This window comes from Mobula hypostoma, chromosome 3, assembly GCF_963921235.1.
Source record: "Mobula hypostoma chromosome 3, sMobHyp1.1, whole genome shotgun sequence".
In the NCBI taxonomy this organism is placed as follows: domain Eukaryota; kingdom Metazoa; phylum Chordata; class Chondrichthyes; order Myliobatiformes; family Myliobatidae; genus Mobula; species Mobula hypostoma.
In genome coordinates this window covers 226,260,606-226,278,737 of record NC_086099.1, presented here as the reverse complement: position 1 = coordinate 226,278,737, position 18,132 = coordinate 226,260,606, and the positions used below count along the sequence as shown (strand labels likewise).

At 43.1% G+C, this 18,132-nt stretch overlaps 1 protein-coding gene across 4 annotated transcripts in view; it reads left to right on the top strand.

Annotated features, from left to right (window-relative positions):
- The window catches only part of cpsf1 (cleavage and polyadenylation specific factor 1), a 147,012-nt gene that overhangs the window by 62,906 nt on the left and 65,974 nt on the right, over window positions 1-18,132 (top strand). For all 4 annotated transcript variants that reach the window (XM_063044660.1, XM_063044663.1, XM_063044662.1 and 1 more), the window contains exons 13-17: window positions 2,457-2,508; window positions 4,685-4,779; window positions 7,968-8,042; window positions 12,470-12,550; window positions 17,967-18,068. In XM_063044660.1, the coding sequence (XP_062900730.1) occupies window positions 2,457-2,508; window positions 4,685-4,779; window positions 7,968-8,042; window positions 12,470-12,550; window positions 17,967-18,068 (405 nt within the window). The remainder of the gene's footprint in view (window positions 1-2,456; window positions 2,509-4,684; window positions 4,780-7,967; window positions 8,043-12,469; window positions 12,551-17,966; window positions 18,069-18,132) is intronic.

The following is an 18,132-nucleotide window of genomic DNA, read 5'->3' as shown; positions in this document are numbered from 1 at the left end:
TCCTTTTTTAAAGAAAGGGGCTTCCCTTCCTCCACCATCAACTCTGCTCTTAAACGCATCTCCCTCATTTCACGCACATCTGCTGTCACTCTATCCTCCCGTCACCCCACTAGGAATAGGGTTCCCCTTGTCCTCACCTACCACCCCACCAGCCTCCGGGTCCAACATATAATTCTCCAGAACTTCTGCCACCTTCAACGGGATCCCACCACTAAGCACATCTTTCCCTCCCCTCCCCCCCCCCGGCTTTCCGCAGGGATTGCTCCCTACGCGACTCCCTTGTCCATTCGTCCCCCCCATCCCTCCCCACTGATCTCCGTCTTGGCACTTATCCTTGTAAGCAGAACAAGTGCTACACATGCCCTTACACTTCCTCCCTCACTCCCATTCAGGGCCCCAGACAGTCCTTCCAGGTGAGGCGACACTTTACCTATGAGTCGGCTGGGGTGATGTACTGCGTCCGGTGCTCCCGATGTGGCCTTCTGTATATTGGCAAGACCCGACGCAGACTGGGAGATCGTTTTGCTGAACACCTACGCTCTGTCTGCCAAAAAAAGCAGTATCTCCCAGTGGCCACACATTTTCATTCCACGTCCCTTTCCCGTTCTGATATGTTTATCCACGGCCTCCTCTACTGTAAAGATGAAGCCACACTCAGGTTGAAGGATCAATGCCTTATATTCTGTCTGGGTAGCCTCCAACCTGATGGCATGAACATTGACTTATCAAACTTCTGCTGATGTCCCACCTCCCCCTCGTACCCCATTCGTTATTTATTTATATACACACATTCTTTTTCTCTCTCTCCTTTTTCTCCCTCTGTCCCTCTCACTATACCCCTTGCCCATCCTCTGGGTTTCCCCCCCCCACCCCACTTTTCCTTCTCCCTGGGCCTCCTGTCCATTGATCCTCTCGTATCCCTTTTGCCAATCACCTGTCCAGCTCTTGGCTCCATCCCTCCCCCTCCTGTCTTCTCCTATCATTTTGGATCTCCCCCACCCCCTCCCACTTTCAAATCTCTTACTAGCTCTTCCTTCAGTTAGTCCTGACAAAAGGTCTCGGCCCGAAACGTCGACTGTACCTCTTCCTAGAGATGCTGCTTGGCCTGCTGCATTCACCAGCAACTTTTATGTGTGGTTCAGTATTCCAAGTGTTGTCTGCCAAGGGTTTTATAGAGCTGCAACTTTACCTCATGGCTTTTGAACTCAATACTGTGACTATTGAAGGTGACATGCCTTGTTAACCACCCTATCACCTTGCATGGCAACTTTGAGGGATTATGGACATGGACACCAAGATCCCTTTGTTCTCCCACACTGCTAAGAATCCTGCCATTAACCCTGTATTTTGCCTTCAAATTTAACCTTCCAAAGTCAATAACTTTACATTTTTCCAGACTGAACTACATCTGCCACTTCTCAGCCCAGTTCTGCATCCTCTCAACCTATAACTGTCTTCTACGCTATCCACAACACCACCAACCTCCGTGTCATCTACAAACATATTAATCCGGCCTTCCACTTCATTCAAGTCATTTATTTAAAAAAATTACAAAGAGGACGAGTCCCAGAACAGATCCCTGTGGATCAGCACTGATCACTGACTATCTTGTGTAACTTTGCCATTGTTCACCAATATTATAATGAATGCTATGTCAATTTGGATAGAGAGTTTTAAATGTTTTTTTTTAACCAATTTTAGCTCATAAGACTATAATTGGAGGTGTAATTGTATAAACCCCAGCCCAAACCCTGGACAGACTGGTTATCGGTGTCCATGGTGGTTCACTGCCTTGTTTTTATCATTCTGCATGGAAGGATAAAGATTGTGAGGAGATCTGATCCAGACCATGAAGAATGTAGATGAAGACTAATTTAGGGGCAGTATTGTAGTGTAGTAGTTGTTGTACCGCTGTTGCTGCACCAGTGACCTTGTTTCAACTCCCACTGCTGTCTGTAAGGGGTTTGTATGTTGTCCCCGTGGGTTTCCTCCTGGTATTCAGGTTTCCTCCCATATTCCAAAGGTGTGTGTTAGTAGGTTAATTGGTCAGTGGGGTGTGATTGGGCAGTGTGAGCTTGTTTGGCCCAAAAGCCCTGTTACCGTACTACCTCTTAAAAAGAAGTAAATAAGGTCAGAAGAGAAATTAACTGCATGGCCGTGGTCGGCATGATGGGCTGATTGGCCACCTCCTGTGCATTGTGGTTCGGAGAGAGATGAGGACTGAGTTCAGAGAGTGATATTCTCCTGTTGAATACTGGCATTTACATGGACATTGAAGAGTGGTCTCTAGCGCCGAAATCACAGGTCCTTGTACTGTTCACATTCAGGTTAATCCATGGGGAAAGGTCGGGTGCCCACTGCTACCGCAGGGAAATGTTAGTCTGTAGTATAGAAGATAAAAGCATTATTTTCCTGGCCAATATTGCTGATTGTTCGAGTTTTGTTCTGTTCTGCAGGAAGAGCCACCCAACAAGAAGAAGCGCCTGGATTTGTCTGCTGGCTGGATCGGTGAGCATCTCCTGGGACCATTGGCTGTTTTCCCTTACACATCCGAGGAATGGGTGCAGCTCATCAGAACAGTATAGCACGTGAACATGTCCTTCAGCTCAGGCTGTCTGCACCCAACACAGTGCAGAGTTAAACTAAATCCCTTCTGCCTGTATAGCACATCACTCTTATCCCCCATTCCCTGCGTAGTTGCTTCCAGCACTCCTCTCACGCAACCTCTTCAAGGCACCAACCACTCTGTGCCCCCACAGTGAATGCCCACAAGATAATGAATTTCCAGGTAGTGCATAGTACTTTATGCAGTGGATTCCAGTTATTTGGGGCATATTGGGACCAGTAGTGAAAAATGAATAAGAAAAGACAAACTACTGTACAACTCAGTAACAAATTATGTATTTAAATGAGATACAGAGCAAGTTAGAACACTATAAATAGTACTACAGTACTATAAAACTGTGTTAGTTCCTAATAGTTATTCACAGAGGAATTCATCAAGTGTACGCTGCCATGTATGGGGTGTCCATGCAGGGGTAGCACCTCTGGTGAAGGGGTTTGTCATGTCCATTCTGGGGCAGATCACTCGCCTTTGGCCCCCGCTGACACTCACCTGTGGCTCCCCAAGTAACTGCATGCAACAGCGGGCTCACCCTGGTACACTGCTTCGACAGGTGGGCGATATCAGGTGAAGGTTAGCCGGTGGGCCCCAATCCCCCAGTGAAATAGAGACGTGCCTGTTCTAACAGGTAAGGTCAGCTCCGGCAAACTGGGCGGATGAGATCAATATTAAGATCCAAGGGCCAAGTAGGTGGTTCTGCAACGCTTCGTGGAGAGCGGAGAGCAACCAAGGAACGGCCCAGTTTGTAATGACTACTTGTACCAGTGGACTCAGACTTCTGAGATCAGGAGAGTGGAACTGTCCTAGGGCAACAGCTTTTCCACTCTAAAAACTCTCCCGCGCAGATTTCAGTGCAGTCGTCGGATATGACAAACAACCAATACGCTGTTGTGTTTTAATTGACTAAATGAACAAAATCAGCCTGCGCACAATACTTTCAACAATTGCATCCTCCAAGTCTTTATTCCTTTTCATTGTATTAGTCAAGATTATTGTTGATACCTTCAAATTCTTCATAGTCCTAAACACACGCAAATGATTTTATTTAAAAACTGCTTGCTCTGAGTATGGTTTAGTGTCTTAACGGCCACATGTGTGACGCTAGTTGGGAACTGTTTGGCAACAGTTTTCTGTTCCAATTAAGTGGCATAACGTCCCAAGTAAAAGAAGGGAATCCTGGCTATTTTCTCAATTAGCTTTTGTTCTTTTAACAGTTTTTCCAAATAAGTGGCTGCCCTGATCAACCATTGGACCAATTAACTGGAATCCACTGTATGATAATAGATTTACTTTCAATTTTGATGATATAATAATGATACAAATAAAACTTGCCCTTCACATCTCCTTTAAACCTCACCCTTCTCACCTTAAAAACATATCATCTGGTACTTGATATTCTGCTTTGGCAGGAATAAGATTTTGACTGATACTTTTGTAATCTTATAAACTTGTGTCAGGTCTTCGCTCATTCCAGAGGAAACAACCCAGCTTTGTCCAAATTCTCCTTATAGCTCATATCGTCTAATCCAGGCAGCATCCTGTCATGGGGTGACCAGAATTGCATATAATATTCCAACCGGAATGTAGCAAAGGTTTACACAGCTGAAACATGTTCAATGTACAGTATGGTATGATATAAAGTTGAATTTGTAATAGATTGCTGACAAGTTCATGGCCTCTGTCCCTTGTGGTAACATCTCTTTCCACAGTTATTTTCCACCAGCAGTAGAGAGTGATTGTTCTCCTCCAACTTCACTGCCCTGTGTCATAGAGCACTACAGCACAGATACAGACCCTTTGCAACGTCAAGTCCATGCCAAACTATTATTCTCTCTAAACCCATCGATCTGCACTTGGACCATTGCCCTCCTTACCCTTTCCATCCAAGTACATATCCAAACTTTATCTTAAATGTTGCAATTGAACCCACATTCACCACTTTGGTTGGCAGTTCATTCCACACTCCCACCACCCTCTGAGTCAAGAAGTTCCCCATTGGGTTTCCCTTAACCTATGATCTCTCATTCTAGATTTTAACTTGATGGTTATTGTTTATTCCAGCTGGTGATGTTGCTCTGTTGGATGACATGGATGAGATTGAAGTGTACGGGAACGAGGCCCAATCAGGCACTCAGCTCGCCACCTATTCCTTTGAGGTACGATGTGATTCCTCAGTTGTCATCGGTCAGGTTTATTATCACTGACACATTTTGTGAAACTTGATTGCGGCAGCAGTACAGTGCGTAAAAATTACTGTTAGGTTATTTGCTATTTATTATACATTTCTTATAATTAGTGCAAAAGTAGTGGGGTAATGTTCATGGGTTCATGGACTGTTCAGAAGTCTGATGCTGGAGGGGAAGAAGCTATTCCTGAAATATTGAGTGTGTGTCGTCAGATGTAACAATGAGTAGAAGGCATGTCCTGGGTGATGGGTGTCCTCAATAATGGATGCCATCTTTTTGAGGCATTGCCTTTTGAAAATGTGCTCAGTGGTGGGGAGGCTTGAGCCCATGAAGGAGCTGGCTGAGTGTACAACACTCACCACTTTTTTTAATGGTTTTGAAACCCTGCATGCAAAGCTGCTGCTAATAGATAATGTCTGTATTTCAGCAGGGATGCACTTCCTTGTGACAAATTGTTCTCCTTGCATAGTCACAACTGAGGTGACCAAAGAGGAGAAATAGTTGTTAATAGAGGTGTTCCTGCTGTGAATGGAAGTCGTTGCGTTTTGTGAAAAAGGAAGGCACATCTTAAATCCTCGCCGAGTCAGAAAGCAACCTTGCCCTCAATGTCAGCAAAACGAAAGTCATTGACTTTGGGAAGCGAGGCAGAGGGTGGAGATAGTTGAGACCTTCATGGTCCTAGGTGGACGTACCACCAGTATCTGGCCTTGTCCAACCATGTAGATACTATGACCTAACAAAGTACAGTTGACCCACACCGATTTTTTTACTATGTACCATAGAAAGCATCCAGTGTGGAAGCTTCACGGCTTGCACAGTATGGTAGCTACCTTGCCCAAAATCACAAGAAACGGCAGACAGTTATGTGCACAGTCCAGTTCATCATGCAAACTGGTCTCCATGGACTTTTGGCTACACTTCCCGCTGCATCAGGAATGCAGCCCATCTCATAAAAGATCTCAGCTTCCCCAGGCATTCTGCCTTCTCCGCTCACTAATTAGTCAGAAAATACAGAAGCCTGAAAATATGTGCTACCATGCTCAACGACAGCTTCTACCCCACTGTTATAAGACTCTTGAGCAGACTTCTTGTATGATAAAGATACTAGGTAATGTTGCCTAATTACACTAAACCCTTCTGCCTGGGCATGAGTTATACCAGTTTAGATGAGCATTGGTTGACTGGATAGCCATTTGGTAACAGACAACTTGATATGAAAAGGGCTGATGCAGTTATGCTTCTCTGATGAAGATGAATCAAAGTATTGCAAATACTTCATAAATCAGGGTAACGAATATAGGAGCTGGGATGTTATACTGAGGTGTGTAAGACTTTGTTGAGGCCTAATTTGGAGTATGGTGTGTAGCTCTGGTCACTTACTCACAGGAAATATGTCAATATGATTGAAAGAGTACAGATAAAATTTACAAGGATAATGCTGGGAATTGACCTCAGTTATAGGGAAAGTTTGAATAGGTTAGGACTTTGTTCTCTGGAGCATAGGAGAATGGGGGAGATTTGACAGAGGTATTCAAAATTGAGGGGTGTAGATAAGATAAATGCAAACAGGCTTTTTCCACTGAGGTTGGGTAAGACTAGAACAAGAGGTCATGGGCCTATGGTGAAAGGTGAAATATTTTAGGAGAACATGAGGGGTGTCTTCACTCGGAGGGTGGTGCAAGTGTGGAATGAGCTGCCAGCGAAGTGGTAAGATTTAAGCTTGATTTCAACTTTTAAGAGAAATTTGGATAGGTACATGGGTGGGAGGGGCATGGAGGGCAATGGTCTGGGTGCAGTTTAATAGTTTGACACAGAGTAGATAGGCCAAAGGGCCTGTTTCTGTGCTGTAGTGTTTTGATTCTGAGTCCTGATGAAGTGTCTCAGCCCAAAACATCGGCTGTTTATTCCCCTCCACAGATGCTGCCTGACCTGCCGAGTTCCTCCACCATTTTGTGTACGTTGCTCTGGATTTCCAGCATCTGCCGAATCTCTTGAGTTTCTGTTCTTAGTCACAGGCCAAGGGCATCCTCACTCACCGTATAACAATAAGCTCAACTTGTCTTCACTTGCCTTGCGCTGCGAATGGAGAGCCAGTGACCATGGAGACCCAAAATATTGCAAATGCTGCAAAGTAGCACAGATTCAGATTTAATTATCACGGGGGTGCCATAGTAGATAATAACGTGCAGGATGCTATTACAACTTAGGGCGTTGGGTATATGTTCTGGCATCAACTGTCAGCAAATTTGTGCATTCCTTCTTGCATGCACATGGGCTTCCTCCGGCTGTTCCTGTTTCCTCCCACAGTCCAAAGACATGCCGATTAATATGTTAATTGGTCATTGTATATTGTCCTGTGAATATGCTAGGGTTAAAGTTGGTGGGTTGCTGGACAATGCAGTCAAAAAGGGCCTGTTCTGCACTGTATCTTCAAATAAAAATAAAACTTGTACATTGAAGCGTACAGTGATGCTCAAGATTTCCAGCATCTGCAGAAACTTTCAAACTTTTTGTTGCACATGTTGAGCTACCTTCCTGAGGAACTTTAATTGTGACTTGAAAGTCTATATTATTACATGTATCTTGACACACTGTGGGCTAAAACCCAGAATTTGAACTGTAAACACAAGAGATTCTGCAGATGCTGGAAATCCAGAACAACAAACACAAAATGCTGGAAGAACTCAGCAAGTCAGGCAGCATCAACGGAAATGAATAAGCAATTGATGTTTCACACAGAGGCCCTTCAGGATTGGTAAGGGAGGGTGGGAGAGAAGTCAGAATTAGTGGGTAGGCACAGTTGGAGGAGGGTAGTATAAATTAATAGGTGAGACCAGGTGAGGGGAATAGTGAGTGGGGATGGGGGATGAAGGGAGAAGCTGTGGGGTGATAGGTGGAAGAGGTAAAGGACTAAAGAAGAAGGAAAGCCTGTTTTGAAAATACACTGGCTACCCTACTGTCAAAGTAATTTACTTAAGACAGTAAGACTTTGGAGCAAAAGTAGGCCATTCGGCCAATCGATTCTGTTCTGCCATTTCATCGCGGCTGATTTATTTTTCCCCCCAACCCCATTCTCCTGCCTTCTCTCCATAACCTTTAACGCCCTGACTAATCAAGAACCTATCAACTTCTGCTTTAACCTTGGTGTCTTCCTGCAGGTCTGCGACAGTATCTTGAATATTGGTCCTTGTGTGAATGCTTCCATGGGAGAACCTGCTTTCCTCTCTGAAGAGGTGAGTGAGAATTGGTTGCAAAAAGGAGTAAAAATGTAGCAGGTCAGTCTATCTAGGCGGGAGGGTAGTGTCTTGAGTATGGATTTTTCCACCTACAAGAAGATCAGACACATTCCCACTTTCCAAAGAGTGTTGGGGATGAAGAAAGGACTAGCAGAATGACAGACTTAAAGGAGATTAAAGATTAGCTTTATTTGTCATATGTAGATGTGTATGTATTTCTGAAATGCATTGGGAAGATTGTGCCAGACAGCCTGCAAGTAATGGCACGCTTCCGTCACCAATGTAGCATGCTCGCAGCTTACTAACTCTTTTAATCACTCAAGAGGAATCCCACATAGTCATGGGAAAACTCCTTACAGACAGCAGTGAGAATTGAATCCTGATTGGGATCGCTGGTAAACTGTTTGTTAATCATAATGCTACTGTGCCATCCATTAGTCAGATCATTGGCTGTTATAACTTGTACAGTGATGCTAGAAAATTTGTGAACCCTTTAGAATTTTCTTTTTCTGAATAAATATGACCTAAAATGTAGTTAGATTTTCACGTGTCCTAAAACTAGATAAAGAAAACCCAATTAAATAAATAGCACAAAAACATTATACTTCATTTATTTATTGAGAAAAATTATCCAATATTACATGTATTTGTTGGAAAAAGTATGTGAAGCTCTGGGATTGTCAGTTCATTTAAATGGGAAATTAGAGTCAGGTGTTTCAATCAATGGGGTGGCAATCAGGTTTGAATGTGGGAAGCTCTGCCCAATTTAAAGAACATAAACCTGTGTCTTCACTATCAAAGTCTGATCTTCACCACACATTTGGAAGTGCCATGCCTTGATCAAGGGAAATTTCTGAGGACCTCAGAAAAAATAAAATTATTGATGGTCAGCAGGCTGGAGAAGGATACAAAACAATTTCTAAAGCATTTGGGCTCCACCAATCCACACTCAGGCAGATGGTGTACAAATGAAGTAAATTCAACACCGTTATTACTCTGCCCAGGAGTGGTTGACCGACAAAAATCTCTCCAAGAGCAAGGTATGTTATATTCCAGGAGGTCACAAAGAACCCCAGGATAACATCCGAGGAGCTACAGGCTAATGTCAGTGTTCATTTGTCTACCATCAGGCAAACACTGAACAACAATAGTGTGCTTAGTAGGATTGCAAGGAGAAAGCCACTACTCTCCAAAAAGAACATTGCTGCCGTCTAAAGTTTGCTGAATAAGCCAGAGGGCTATTGGAGGAATATTCTGTAGAAGGATAAGTCCAAAATAGAACTTTTTGGCTTAAATGAGTAGTGTTATGTTTGACGAAAAGCATACACTGCATTCTAGCACAAGAGCCTCATCCCATCTGTGGAACATGGTGCTGGCGGTGTCATGGTTTGGGCCTGCTTTGCTGCCTTAGGACCATGACAGCTTCCCATCATTGATGGAACTATAAATTCTGAATTGTACCAGCAAATTGTACGGGAAAATGTCTGTGAACTGAAGCTCAAGAGAAAGTGAGTCATGCAGCAAGATAACAACACTAAACATTTAAGTTAAGTTGGTCCACCAAAGAATGGTTAAAGCAAAGGAAATTTCATGTTTTGGAATGTCCAAATCAAAGTCCTGACTTAATCCTATAGAAACATTGTGGAAAGACCTGAAGTAAGTAGTTCATGCAAGGAAGCCCACTTATGTCCCAGAGTTGAAGCAGTTTTGTAAAGAGGAGTAGCCTAAAATTCCTCCAAGCTGATGTGCAGGACTGATCAACAATTACGGGGATCGTGTGATTGAAGTTACTGCTGTATAAGGGGGTCACACCAGTTACTGAAAGCAAAGGTTCACCTACTTTCTCCCCAACAAGTGTAATATTGGATCATTTTTTGTGATATTTATTTAATTGGGCTTATCTGGTTTTGGTACTTGTGTGGAGCTCTGATCATATTTTAGGTTATATTTATGCAGAAATTGAGAAAATTCACAAACTTTCAAGTACCACTGTATGTCGGTGAGCCGTAGAATTGGGGATGGGTGGATTGGAATGAAGGGATAATAAAAATGGACAGAATGTAGGATTAGTGGAAATGGGTGCTTGATGGTCAGGGTCAGCTCAGACTTGATGGGCTGAAAGGCCATTTTCTGTGTTCTTATCAGTCTGTGACCAGGGGACACAGGTTTTAAACTTTGGGTGGCATGTTAGTGTAGTGGTTCATGTAACTTTACAGTGCCAGTGACCCGAGTTCAATTCCACCACTGCCTGTAAGGAATTTGTATGTCCTCCCTGTGACTGCTTGAGTTTCCTCCAGGTGCTCCGGTTTCCTCCTCCCATATTCCAAAGGTATCAGTGAGGGTTATTAATTTGTGGGCATACTACGTTGGTGCCAAAAGCACGGTGACACTTGTCAGCTGCCCCCAGCACGTCCTCGGACTGTGCTGGTCACTGACACAAAACAACTGTGAATCCAGAACTGGCTTGCCCACAGAAGGCAAAGAGTGGTTATAGATAGGTCATATTCTGCATGGAGGTCAGTCACCAGTGGTGTGCCTCAGGGATCTGTTCTGGGACCCTTACTCTTCATGATTTTTATAAATGACCTGGATGAGGAAGTGGAGGGATGGGTTAGTAAGTTTGCTGATGACACAAAGGTTGGGGGTGTTGTGGATAGTGTGGAGGGCTGTCAGAGGTTAGAGCGGGATGCAAAACTGGGCTGGGAAGTGGCAGATGGAGTTCAACCCAGATAAGTGTGAAGTGGTTCATTTTGGTAGGTCAAATATGATGGCAGAATATAGTATTAATGGTAATACTCTTGGCAGTGTGGAGGATCAGAGGGATCTTGTGGATTGAGTCCATAGGACGCTCAAAGCAGCTGCGCAGGTTGACTCTGTGGTTAAGAAGGCATACAGTGTATTGCCCTTCATCAATCGTGGAATTGAATTTAGGAGCCGAGAGGTAATGTTGCAGCTATATAGAACCCTGATCAGACCCCACTTGGAGTACTGTGCTCAGTTCCGGTCGCCTCACTACAGAAAGGATGTGGAAACCATAGAAAGGGTGCAGAGGAGATTTACAAGGATGTTGCCTGGATTGGGGAGCATGCCTTATCAAAACAGGTTGAATGAACTTGGCATTTTCTCCTTGGAGCAATGGAGGATGAGAGGTGACCTGATAGAGGTGTATAAGATGATGAGAGGCATTGATCATGTGGATAGTCAGAGGCTTTTTCCCAGGGCTGAAATGGTTGCCACAGGAGGACACAGGTTTAAGGTGCTTGGGAGCTGGTACAGAGGAGATGTCAGGGGTAAGTTTTTTACACAGAGAGTGGTGAGTGCGTGGAATGGGCTGCCGGCAGCGTTGGTGGAGGCGGGTACGATAGGGTCTTTTAAGAGACTTTTGGATAGGCACATGGAGCTTAGAAAAATAGAGGGCTGTGGGAAACCCTAATAATTTCTAAGGTAGGGACATGTTCGGCACAACTTTGTGGGCCGAAGGATCTGTATTGTGCTGTAGGTTTTCTATGTTTCTAGCTCATTTCACTGTATGTTTCGATGTACATGTGACAAATAATTTCTTTAATCTTGAAATTATAAGGGGAGCTGTTCTGACACAGGGAACGTGGTTAATACCTGAAGTATGTTGCCTGTAAGGTGGGTGAATTTGAAATCATTAGTTTCAAAATGGAATTGCTTAGACATAAAGGGAAATGAATGACTTAACAGAATTGGTGGTATTTCTAAATGAGAACCAGAATGGACTTAATGGGATAAATGGCCCCCCTTCTCTGCCATAACAGTTTAGCCAAATGGTCCTGCACAGTTACCTTAAACACCTTTCTGTCTCTTACTTTACGAAATAACTCTTTTGTGAGACAGCCCCAGTTAGTGCAGATCTCATCTGTCTGCCAGGGAAGTCAATAGTGACAGCATCAGCATCTTGGGAAGATGCGTAATTGTTCTTTAAAAGGGAATTTCACAGATTCATATGGTATTTCCAAAGTCAAAAGTAAGTTTATTATCAAAGTACAATGTGTTAATATAATAAACCTTGAGATTAATTTTCTTGTGGGCATTTACAGAAAAAAGTAGAAATACGATAGAATTTATGAAAATCTATACATAAGCAGAAACTGACAACGAATGTGCAAAAGAAGACTGTAAATAATAAGCAAGCAGATGGTTAATTAATACTGAAAACATGAGTTGTAGAGTCCTTGAAAGTAGGTTGTGAAATCAGTTCAGAGTTGAGGTGAGTGAAGTTATCCACACTAGTTCAGGAGCTTGATGTTGTGGTGTATCAACTGTTCCTGAACCTGGTTGTGTGGAGCTAAGGCTCCTGTAGCTCCTGCCCAATAGTGGTGGTCAGTATGAGTTATTTACATCTTCTATATTGCATTCTGTCTCAGTGCATTTTGTTTAACCTTACCTTTCATTTTTAGTTTCAGAATAACCCAGAGCCTGACCTGGAGGTAGTGGTATGTTCAGGATACGGAAAGAATGGTGCACTCTCCGTTCTACAGGTAATGGGCTGCACTCAGCCTCTTGATATCAGCTTACTCTCTGACAAGACTTTGCATACAATGTGTAGACCCTGCCAACCTTATATAACTGCATTTGTTGTCTTATAAACACAAGAGATTCTGCGTATGCTGATATTCTGCATACCTTGAACGATGCACACAAAATGCTGGAGGAACCCAGCAGGTCAGGCAGCATCTATGAAGGGGAATGAACAGTCGACATTTTAGTCCAAGAACCTTCATCAGGACTGTCCACAGTGAAGGTGAGGCGATCAGGGCCAGGGAGTTTAAAGTGATTGAAGTGGTCAAGAACATGATATCACAGACATAGGTAGGAAGGCACTGAACCAAGGGGGACAAAATGGAGTTGAGCTATATAGACATGAGTTCATTGGGGCAGAAGCAAGCTGAAACAATGGGCCTTCCTGGGCAATCAGGTTTGTGGATCTTGGAGAGAAGGTAGAAAAAAAAGTAGTGCAGGGGATGGGACGTTACTCAGACTGTAATGTCAACTGTTTAGTTCCCTCCATGGATGCTGTCTGGCTTACTGAGTTCCTGGGTGTTATAAGTACAGCTAGAATCAGCTCACCTTTCACTTCCTCCAAAACTTCTCAAAGCAAAGCTGACTTCTCCACTCTGATTTATCTCTCCTTTCTAACCTAAGAATTCTTGCATAATCAATGGCATCAATTGGGACCTATATCTAAAAAAGGACTGTGCTGGTATTGGAGAGGGTCCGGAGGAGATTTACAAGAATGATCCTAGGAATGACACTATGGTAGTGTAGTGGTTAGCACAACGCTATTATAGCTTGGGGCGTTCTGGAGTTCAGAGTTCAACTCCAGTGTTCTGTAAGGGGTCTCTCTACGTCAATGGTTTCCAACAGGGACAGTCAGTGGCGGAGTTTCATAGATTACTTGCCCATTGTAAATTGCCTGTGGTATGTACCCGAGGAGTTGAATCTGGTTAGGTCAAGAGGGAAGTTGTAGTGGAATTTCACTTGGACAAGTGTGAAGTGATGCGTTTTGGGATGGGCATACACAATTAATGGCAGGCTGTAGGGTGCTGTAGAACAAAGAGGCCTTAGAGGTTTGAGTGCATTGATCCCTGGAAAGACCATAAAACATAGGAGCAGAATTAGGTATTTTAGCTCATCACATCTACTCTGCCATTCCGTCATATTTAATTCATTATTCCTCTCAACCCCATCTCCTGCCTTCTGCTCGTAACCTTTGATGCCCTGACTAATCAAGAACCTATCAACCTCCACTTTAAATATACCCAATGTCTTGGCTTCCACAGCTGTCCTTAGCAATGAGTTCCACAGATTCATCTCCCAATGGCTAAAGAAATTCCTTCCCATCTCCGTCCCTCTACTCTGAGGCTGTGCCCGCTGGTCTTAGACTCCCCATTATAGGAAACATCCACTCTATCTAGACCTTTTCATTATTTGTTAAGTTTCGATGAGACATTCCTTCTCACCCCCTTCTAAACTCTTCTCTCGTTCTTCTGAAAGTGGTAACGTTGGTAGACAGGGTGACAAAGAAATTGTATGGCTCATCGATCAGGGCACTGAGTATAGTATTCGGGAGCATTGTTAATGTTGATGAGACCGCCCTTGGAGTATTGTGTGCAGTTCAGTTCAACCAGCTATAGAAAGGATTGGATGTGATTAATCTGGAAAGGGTGCAGAAAAGGTTGGCAGGGATTTTGCAGAAACAATAAGGAAAGACTAGGACTGTTTTCCTTGGAGTGAAAGAGGCTGGGAGGTGACAGTAGAGGCATACGAAATCACAGGGGACTTAAAAAATGTGAATGGTCATAGTTTTTTCTCCAGCGTAGAGGAGTTCTAAAACTACAGGCCATAGATGTAAGATGAGAGGAGAACAATTTAAAGGGGATTTAAGGAGCAAGTTTTTTTCCACACAGAGGGTGGTGAGTATATGGAACAAGCTGTCAATAGAAGTGGTAGAGATGGATTCAATTCCAATGTTTAGAGAAATTTGGAGAAGTACATGGATAGAAAATGTTTATGGTTTGCAAACTTAGCATTCAGTGGTAGAAGTCCAAATGTAGGTTGCAAACAACACTCCAAATTTCTACAGATTCTAACTAGTTGCATCACTGTCTGGTATGGAGGGGCCACTGTGCAGGAGTGGAAAAAGCCGTAGAAAGTTGTAAACTCAGCCAGCTTCATAAGGGGCACTCGCCTCCTCAGTATTAAGGACATTTTCAAAAGGTGTTGCCTCAAAAAGGAGGTATCCATCATTAAGGATCCCCGTCAGCTAGAACATGCCCTCTTCTCGTTGCTGCCATCAAGGAGGGGGTACAGGAGCCTGAAGACACACACTCAACATTTCAGGAACAGCTTCTTCACCTCTACCATCAGATTTCTGATTGGATAATGAACCCATGAACATTTCCTCACTGTTCTTATTTTTTACTCTCTTCTTGCTCTACTTATTTAACTTATTTTTTATTATATATGGTGAATTCTGGTAAATTGGGCCATTGGTTAATTGGGGCAGCTGCTTATTTAACTGTTAAAGAACAAAAACTCGTTGAGAAAATAGATGGGATTCCCTTTGTTTCTTTGGGACACTGTGCCGCTTAATTGCGGGCAGGAGATTGTTGCTGAACAGTTTCTAACTAGCTTCAGTTGCATGCACTTGTGTGGCACACTACCTGTGCTTAGAGCGAACAGTCTTGAAATAGCATCAGTTGTGTGTGCTTCTGTTTAAGAGGCAGTGATTTTTGTCACTGATAGTTGGTGAGAAGTAAGCAGTTGGACAATTCAGAACTGTCTTGCTCACTGTGGTTTCAAGCATTCGGACTTGTAGATGCAGAAACAGATGGGAGTGAAAATGAAACAATTTCACTACTTTAACCAGTTAGGACTACGAAGAATTTGAAGGTATCAACGATCATCTTGAATCTTACAATGAACATGAAGATTTGGAGGATGCAATTATCAAAAATTGTATGAAGGTAGTCCATTGTCTGGACTGATTTTATTCATTTACAGTCAATCAGAAGAACACGGCAGCATATACTCACATCTCACCTGCGGCACCAAGGAGCTGTTTGCATGCGACAGCGGGCACACCTGGTACACTGCTCTGACAGGAGCGCTAAACTAGTTGAGGGTAGCCAGTGGGCCTTGTTTGCTGGTGAGATGCCTGTCCTAACATGCAAAGTCATCTCCAGCGGACTGGTTGGATGAGATCTACAATGAGATCCAATGGCTGGGAAGATATTTTCTGTAACGATCTGAAGAGTGAGGGGCATGACGAGGCACGGAAGATGTCATGGTCACCCACTGCAACCAAGGAAGACCCTAATTGTGACAACTATTCATACTACTGGTCCTGGATTTCCAAGGTCGAGAGCATAACTGCCCCATGTAGCAGAGTTTCCACTTTAAAAGCTCTCCCGCCCAGGTCCCCTATCATTGTCGGATATGACAGCCAACCACTAAAACAACTACTAGGAACTATTACACAGTTTTATAGTACTGTGGTAGTGTTGATAGTGTTCTAATTTATTTTTTCATTTATATACATAATTTGTTACTCAGTTAAACATTAGTTTGTCTTTTTTCTACCTTTTAACTATTGCTGTGAAACTCCAGCTAATTGAGGCAGCAGCTTAGTTGGGCCAAAATGTAGTGGTCCTGATGATCCAGAACCCACTCTATATACTTCTTATGGTAATTTCTAGATTTAAAAAAATTATGTATTGCATTCTACTGTTGCCACAAAACAAATCTCACAACATAACGTCAGTGATATTAAACCTGATTGTGATTCTGAAATGGGACTCTTGTCAAGTAAGCAGTTTGTCGGCATGGAAGAAGTGGACTGAAGAGCTTGTTTCTGTGCTGTGTAACTCTGACTTGGTTATCAGTTTGCACCCAACAACTATCTGCTTTAGTGAGACATTACTCTTGCAGACTCTTGTGCCAGTGGTGCTAAATTAACTCTTGGGATTACCAGGACTTTTCCAGAGATCGTTGGTAAAGTCTGTAAACACCCAAGGATAGGTCTGCTATTTAGTCAATTCTTTGACAAGTAGTGCAATTCTCCAACTAACCTTTTATCTTTAGCTTTGAGCTGTGGAAGATAACGTTATACTTGTTATGAGTAATGGTTTTTAGCCATGTCTTAGTTAAAAGATTAGCTTTATTTGTCACATGTACATAGAAACGCAGTGAAATTAATTATTTGTGTCAATGATCAACATAGTCCAAGGATGAGCTGGTCAGTCAGCAAGTGTCTCCATGTCTCCATGCTTCTAGTACCAACATGCCCACAACTTATTAACCCATATGTCTTTGGACTGTGGGAGGAAACCCATGCAGTCACAGGATGAACATACAAACCTTTTACAGACAACGGCAGGAATTGAATCCCTATTGCTGGTGCTATGGTACTGTCCCACCCGTAACTATAAGACTTCACTTTCCCAATGCTGCCTTAACCATCCTTACCTAATCTGGTTTCTATAAACTTAAGCTTTCCAAAACTCCTTTGCAAAGACTGTCATTCCCATTCTTACTGTTGTGGTTTCCTGTCAAGCAGTGTTTTGATATTAAAATGCTCAATCTTATATCCCTTCTGGTTTAACCTTCTGCTGCTGACCACCATCTCCTCCAGGCCGGTGACTCTTCAAAGTCAAAGTGAAAGTAAAATTTGTTATCACACACTGTACATCAACATATCCTACCCTGAGATTCACTTTCTTGCAGGCATGTACAGAAAAATAAAGCAATACACTAGAATTTATGACAAAACTTTCATAAAGGTTAAAAATCTATGTGCAGTTTAAAACATCATAACTGAGAACCTGAGTTGTAAAGTCCTGGAAAGAGGGATGTGGAATCAGTTCGGTGTTGTAGGTGAAGATATCCATGCTGGTTCAGGAGGTGATGGTTGAAGGGTAATAACTGTTCCTTAACCTGGTGGTGTGGGAAATAAGGCTCCTGAAGCTCCTGCTGAATAGAAACAGCCGTAGTGAGAAGAGAGCATGACCTGGACGGTGGGGACTCTTCATGCTATTACTGCACTTCTACCCGTAGCCTCTTTGCCTTCTCCAATTTGAGTTGCTGCGACTATGCCGTGCCTTCTGCTGCAAAGAATCTAAACATTGTTTTCGCTTTGGGTCAGCAGATAATGCAAGGTGGCAAAGCATTTGTCATTCCAAAGAGATTTGTTTGTGACTGATCTCTGGATCAATTTATTCCATTTTCTCATGGGGATGCCCAGAGTAGCATTCCCTTAAAATGGATATTTTATGTGCTTAAATCCCCTTAAAAATGCTTGTCCCATACAATAGTGAGGCTTGCCAGAGTGTGTGCAATGGTGATTGTTCCGAAAGGCAAGCTAACCAGATAACCCTGTGTCTTGTCTTCAAACAGCGAAGTATCCGAGCCCAGGTGGTGACTACCTTTGAACTTCCTGGCTGCCATGACATGTGGACGGTGATTGCTTCCGATAAGAAGGACGAGGTGAATGCAAAGGTATGCAATAAGATAGTTATAAGTTTCTGTACATTTTCATATTTTAACCAGTTATTTGAACCTA